At 74.2% G+C, this 6,561-nt stretch overlaps 1 protein-coding gene across 4 annotated transcripts in view; it reads left to right on the forward strand.

Moving 5' to 3' along the window:
- Positions 1 to 6,085: 6,085 nt before the first annotated feature.
- Positions 6,086 to 6,561, forward strand: part of SIK3 (SIK family kinase 3) — a 24,715-nt gene continuing 24,239 nt past the window's right edge. For all 4 annotated transcript variants that reach the window (XM_026040323.1, XM_026040322.1, XM_026040324.1 and 1 more), the window contains exon 1: positions 6,086 to 6,198. In XM_026040323.1, coding sequence (XP_025896108.1) covers positions 6,157 to 6,198 — 42 coding nt within the window. In that variant the 5' untranslated portion in view covers positions 6,086 to 6,156. The remainder of the gene's footprint in view (positions 6,199 to 6,561) is intronic.

The following is a 6,561-nucleotide window of genomic DNA, read 5'->3' on the forward strand; positions in this document are numbered from 1 at the left end:
GCGCCGCAGAGCTCGGGGCAGCTGCGGAGGCCCTGGCAGGCACGCGGGCCGCTCCGCACGAGGCCCTGCTCTGGAGGGGACACAGGGAGCGGCACCGAGGGCGGCTCTGCCTGAGGCCGCCGCAGCCGCCGGGCTGCGTGCAGGGCACCGGGCAGCCCGCGAGGGCCCTGTGGTGCCAGCGCGCTCCRTGGGGCTGGGCAGCGGCAGAGGGGCCTGCGGGGCGGCAGTGCCAGCGTGTGCCGTGCGCCCTTCCCGGCGGAGCACTGCCCGCAGGAGCAGCGGCACCGCCCGCCCAACCGAACCCAGCCGTCCGGCGCCCTGGTACCTGGAGGGGACCTGCCGGCTCCTGCCTSCTCCTCGGGAAGTGGCAGCCCTGGCAGCGCTTCCTTGCAAAGAGCCGTGTCCAGTCTGGAGTGCGGCTCCGTGCGCGGCACGGGGGCCGTGTGGGGCGCAGGGGGTGTGGGCAGCGCGCGCAGCGCCAGGCAGCGCGGGGCCTCGGGCAGTGTGTGCCACAGCAGGGGCTCCTGGTGTGCCCTGCGCGGCCGTGCCCGGCGGGATGGGCGGGCAGCAGCGGGCGCTGCAGCCACAGAGGCCGTGCTGGCTGCCCATGTCGTGTAGGTGCCTCCCGGGTGCCCCGCGCTGGGGCCATCCCGTGCCTTGGGGAGCCTGTGCCAGCTGAGCTCGGGGCAGCGGYCCCGCTGCCGGCCACGCAGCGGGAACTGCGGTTCCTGCTCCCGGCGCTCGGTGCCCACTGGGGGCTTGTGACGCGTCGGTGCCACGCGCTCGTGGCACCCACACGGGGAGCAGGGCTCCAGGTCACTTCGCCACGCTCTGCTGTGCTGCTCCCCGCTGAGCGCCCTTCGTGTGCTGTGCTACATTGCTGAGCTTGTTGGCTCGGGCAGGGCCTTTGTGCGCATGCTGCCCACGCCGCCCGTGACCGTGCCCTGCTGTCAGTGTGCGCAGAGGCAGAGAGCACCAGGGGCTCGTCCCGCCGAGCCCGTCCACGCTCGCTGCGAGCCCCGGGCCGCCCGGCCGCGCTGCTGCCGGCCCCCGTGCCGCGGTGCCATGTGGGGCAGTGAGTGCGCCCGGCCCGTCCTCGCCTGCTGCCRGCAGGGAGCTGGCACTGCGGGTGCCCCCATGTGCGTGGGACGCTGTGCCGCGTGCCTCCTGCCATGCCAGGCGGGTGCCCCTGCAGCAGCACCCAGGGCGCCTGCACCTGCTGCGCGTGCCCGTTTGCACGGGGACTGGTGCTCGGTCCCCGTTTGTGCTGTCGGGGCCCGCCGAGGCACCGGGTGCCCTGCGGGCAGGGGGTGCCCGTGGGGACCTGTGCTCTGGGCCAGGCGGGCGGCTGGCAACGGGCTGTGTGGCACGTGTGGCAGCGAGCTCAGGAGGAGCAGGGCTGGGCACAGGGTGCTCAGGTGCCTTTCCAGCGGGTACGTGCAGAGGGATCTGGAGTGCTTGGGCAGTGCTTTAGAGGTGCAAAGCACTTTGTGAGCACAGGCTGAGGGTGCAGAGCTCTTCCCSCGTGGTGCCTCCCTCTCCAGGACGGAGAGCGAACGGGCGAGGGGCTGCGCGAGGCCCCGCTCGGGCCGCCTCCTGGTGCGGCGCCGGGATGCGCTGCCGGTGCCGCCTGCAGGGTGCCAGGAGCGCCCGGGCTGCCGGCGGCAGCAGTGCCCGGGTACCGCGCGGGGCTGCTGCGCCTGCGAGCGCTGCTGGTCGCTCACYGTGCCGGGGCTGCCGGGGCCGCTCGCCGAGGCGCCCGCGAGCGGCGCCGCCGCCTGCGCCTCCGTGTGTGCCCGGGCTGCCCTCTAGGTGCCCCTTCCCCAAAGCCAGCACGGCAGGGCAGCCCCCCACCCGAAGGTGCGGGGAAACGTCCCCGAGGCACTAGCGGGCTTTGGGAGAAGGGGTGCTTGGGCACAGGGACCGCAGGGAGCCCCTGCCCGTGGGGTGTCCTGGGCTCGCATGCCCGGGAGGAGGTGCCGGCAGGCGCCTGGCCGCACAGCACGGTAGCACTTGGGCAGCGCGGCAGCGCGCCCCGCCGCTGCAGCAGCGCCCGGCCGCTGCCGTCGGGGCTGCCCGGCCCCGCAGCTGCAGCGCAGCCCCGCGCTGCGTAGGAGCCGTGTGAGACTGGGAGCATCAAAGGGCCGGGCAAGAGGCAACATGCGCCGGGGCCGCCCGCTGAGGGAGCTGCCCTGCCGGGCTGCGGCGGGGGGCCGGCGTGGGCATCGTGCCCGGCGCAGGGCGGGTCTCTGCTGTGGCAGCAGTGGTGCAGCCTCGCGCGGGTGGGCGCGCGGCGACGTGCTTGCTGGCAGCGGAGCTGTCCCCGCACGCCGCCGTGAGGACGGACCTGCCGGGTCAGCCCTTGCACACACCGGGCCCCAGGGAGCACCGGCGCGGCCCCTCGTCCTTGCCAGGCCCTCACTTGGATGCTGGCACGGCGAGAGCCCGGTGTGCGCCCGGCGGCTGCACGTGGCTGGTCGTGGAGTCCGGCCGCAGTGCGTGGCGGGCAGTGCTGGCGCCACGGAGCTGTTTGAGCCCTGCTGGAATCTGGGTGCCACGGCAGCACCCTGGGCTGCTTTGGGTCCTGTTTGGCGCTTCTGGTGCTGCGCCTGCGGGTGTCGTGTGCTGCAGGGCTGCCGGGGCTGCTGCTGGTGCTGCGTCGGCACGACGGGCGCGTGCAGAGGAGCGCTGCGCTGCCGTGCCCGCTGCGAGCCCTGCGATTCCCCTCGCGGCTGCGTGCTGCTGCATTCCTGTGCAGTGACTCACGGGGAGAGCGTAACTGGCGTGTGACCCCCGGTGTGTGCGGGGAGCCGCGGGGCCGTGGAGCCGCCGCGGTGCAGTGCGGTGCTCGCCGCGCCGCTGCCCGTCCGGGCCCCCCGTGCGCCTGTGTGCAGGGCAGGTGCCAGGGACACTCGCCGCACCGCGACGCCCTCCCGGCAGCCTTGTGGCACCTGGGGTGCCCGGGAGCTGCGCGGGCTGCCTGGCACAGGGCTGTGGGTGCCCACAGGCGGCGCAGGCCCCTCGCAGCACGTTGGCATCTCAGCGTGCGCGTGGTGCTGCGCAGGGTGCAGACTGAAACGTGTGCGCAGGGCTGTGCTGCGGGGCGCGCGCCGGGCCCGCTCGGCGTGTGCCTGCCGGGGCGGCGCCCTGCGCGGCGCGGTGCTGCACGGCGCGAGGGGCTGCAGGCTGCCAGGCCAGAGCCGTGTCCGTGCCGAGCTCCGCACCACGCGCCCCTGCAATTGCCTTGCCCGGCTCTAGAGCGGGAGGCAGCAAGGAGTGCGCGGTGTGCAGCCGGGAGCGCTAGCGCCGGCCTTCCCCAGCGCCTGCCCTGTGCTCCCGAGGGGACGTAGTGGGAGCTGGGGGTGCGTGGAGCGCTGCCTGCGCGCCGCAGCGAGCCCAGCGCTCCCGGGRATCTGCCCCTCGGCCTGACGGAGCGCGGGGCGGCTCCTGCCTGTCACCAGCGCGCACGGAGGGCCAAGTGTCCCGTGCGTGTCCGCGCACAGCCTGCTCACGGCGAGCGGGCAGGGCGCGTGCCGAGGCCGCGGTGCCGGGACACCGCCGGGCACCGCCGCGCTCCGGTGCATGTTCCCGCCCGCTCTTGGAGCGGTGCCAAGGGCTGAGGAGGGGTGATGTGTGTGCAAGCCAGTGTCCCCAGTGTCCCCGTGCCACTGGGCTTGCGCAGGGCCACCTCGGGACGAGGTGCCGCCGAAGGGCCCGGCCCGTGCACATCTGTGCGCGTGCAGGCGGTGCCTGCTAGCTCGTCCTGCGTGCCTGACACAGAGATGGCAACGCGCGTGTGCTCGCAGTGACTCTGGCCGTGCCCCTTCTGYGGGCGGGCTGCGTGCGGGGCCAGGGCGCAGGAGCGGCGGGGCGGGTGCAGCGTGTGCGTGCGGCCGCATCCCCGCGCCTCTCTGCCTGCCCTTTCTTTGCTCGTGCTTTGTTTTCTTGCCGTTTCTGCCAGTATCAAAGAGACTTTGTCCTGCGCAGGGCCCCGAGCGGCCCGCTCACAAGGAGAGGCATTGAGCGCGTTCCAGGCTGCGGCTTTGCTTCCACGTGCCCCGCTGCAGTTACCTGCGYTTAGTGCCGCCTCTGACTCAGTGTTTACTCTTCGGTATTTAAACATTCCCCAGAAATTTGGCCCTTTCGGAGCGTCGTTCGTCCCAGCGGCCCATGCTCTGGTACTGGCCGCTCTCTGGCTCCCCGGACCTTGATCTGCGAGGCCAAAGAGAAGCAGCAGCCGCAACTGGAGCTGTGCCGTTGCCCASCTGAAAGCCGCTCTCCAAGCCGCGCTGCCTCCCTGCCGTGGACAGGCGCCGAGCTGCGGCCGTGCCGCACGCGGCCGGCACCGGGAGCGAGCGCCGCGGGCACATGCGCTCGAGGCCCTCGTTGCAGCGCGGGCTCTGGCGGAGCCGCCTGCTTCGCGTCGGGCGCCGTGTGCGTGCGGGCGGCACGCGGCAGCCCCACGGCTCACCTCGGCTACGGCACCGCCGATGCAGAGCGCCGCGGTGCCCGGCGCGCATCCGTGCACCAGCACGGTGAGGGGTGGGCAGCAGGGCCACGCCGGTGCTGCCCTCGCCTGGTGCCGGGCGCGCCACGGCAGCCCCTGCGACAGGGCGCACGGGTGCGCTGGTAACTGCCTGCCCTCCGGAGCAGCAGCAAGCTCTCGGGGTGCTTCCAGCTGCACACTGCCTGCGCACCGTTGCTGCCAGCRTTGACATTGGCACCACCGCCAAAAGGCGCCACCATGGCTGCGGGATGGCCTGGTTTGGGCTGCTGCGTCCCCCGGGGGCGGGCACCTCTGCRCAGGAGGTGCCTCCCTCCTGGCCCGGGGCTCGTGCGGGCAGGCTGYGCCGTGCTGGGTGTGCGGCGCCGCTCGACTCGCGTGCCGCCGCGAGGAGCGCTCCCCGTCCGTGCAGCAGCTCCTCGCCGCCGCGGGACGCAGCCCGGKGCGCTCGCGCCGTGCCTCCCCCCTCGCTGCAGCACCCGCAGGGGGCCGGGGCGCTGCGTGGCAGTCCTGGCGCGTGGCCAGACGCGCCCTCTGAGTGCCAGCCGTGCGCAGCCAAGCGCAGGCGCCCCGCTGCGGGACGGGCAGTGTGACGCGGGACCGCCTGGAGCCGCGTCCCGCAGGGCCCAGCGCCTCTGCCCSCTGCGCCACGAGGGCCTGGCGGCCGCCCCGCTCCTGCTGCGTGACGTTCCCGGCGCTCGCCCGCTCTCCCTTCCGTGGGGAGCCGAGGGAATTTCCCCCTTGCAGCAGGGCCCCTGCTCGAGGGAGCTCCGCGCTTCCTCAAAGCGCAGCACGAGGTGCTTTCCCGGAGCTTTCCCGGGGAACTGGRTATTTTTGGCGTGTGCGGGCGCGCTTGGAAGGCGCCGGCACGGGGCTGCGGGCTGTGCAGCCCTCCCCAAGGCAGGCACAGCCCTGCGGCGGGGCCACGCTCGCACCTGCAGCGGCAGCTCTTGGGGGACAGCGCTGCGGTGGCGCTGCTGCCAGCCCCTGCACTGCTCGGCGGGCGCCTCTGGGCTGCGGGGCGCCAAGCGCCCGGGGCGGCCCGGGGACACCGCTGAGTGTGCGTGGCCTTGAGCTGGGCAGTAGCCGCCTCCTGTGGGCAAGGGGCCCTCCTGCCGAGGAGGCTCCCGCGGGCGGCGCGCTGCCATCGCGCGCAGCGCCCCTGCCGTCGCCACGGCCGCTCGCCGGGCTGTGCCGCGGCCGAGCTGCTGCCAACCTGCGGCCGTCGCCACGAGCGGGAGCGACCGCCGCATCGGGCCGGCCTTGCCGTGCGCCCCCGCTTCTGGCTGCCCTGCATGCAGTGGAGCTGCTCGGGGAATGGGTGACGCCTCGGAGCCGCTTCCGAACGGCTTCCTCGCGCAGCCCTGCGCGCCCCTGGGCGCGACCGGTCCCGCGGTGCCGGAGCTGTGGCGAGCGCGGCGCTGTGCGGCACGCGCCCGATGCGGGGTGGAGCGGCCCGCTGCCCTTTGCGGGGSCTGCCCGGTGGTGCTGGGCGCCCTGCAGCGCGGCGCTGCGCTGCTGAGGCCTTTGCACGCGCACTGTGGTCACCAACAGCTCCTGTTCGTCCTTTCTGCCAGGTCGCGATAAAGATCATTGATAAAACGCAGCTGGACGACGAGAACCTCAAGAAGATTTTCCGAGAAGTGCAGATCATGAAGATGCTCTGCCACCCGCACATCATCAGGCTGTACCAGGTAGGGGCCCGTGCGRCGCCTCTCGCGCCCCTCTGCTCGGCACCTGCCCCTCCCGCAGGGTGCTGCTGTCTCAGCGGGTGGCCTCTCCCTTCTCTCCCGGGGCCAGCACCGGGGCAAGGGCTGAGGCAGGGGCGAAGCGGCTGCCGCCTCGCTCCCTGCGCCACGCTGCCCTCCAGGTGCTGCTCACGCCGCGGCGCGGGGCCGTTTGAGCTGAGCGCGGCCGCCCGGGGGCAGCTGCCGCGGGGCGAGAGCCTGGCCGCGCACGGCCCTGGCGCCCGGCCGCTTTGCGGCCTCCCCTCTGCCCCCCGCTGGCGTCCTGGCTCTGCAAACACGGGCCAAGGCCGCGGCGCCCGCGGGCCGCTC

The sequence above is a fragment of the Nothoprocta perdicaria genome, unplaced genomic scaffold (genome assembly GCF_003342845.1).
Source record: "Nothoprocta perdicaria isolate Ctin4 unplaced genomic scaffold, notPer1 scaffold_252, whole genome shotgun sequence".
Lineage (NCBI taxonomy): Eukaryota > Metazoa > Chordata > Aves > Tinamiformes > Tinamidae > Nothoprocta > Nothoprocta perdicaria.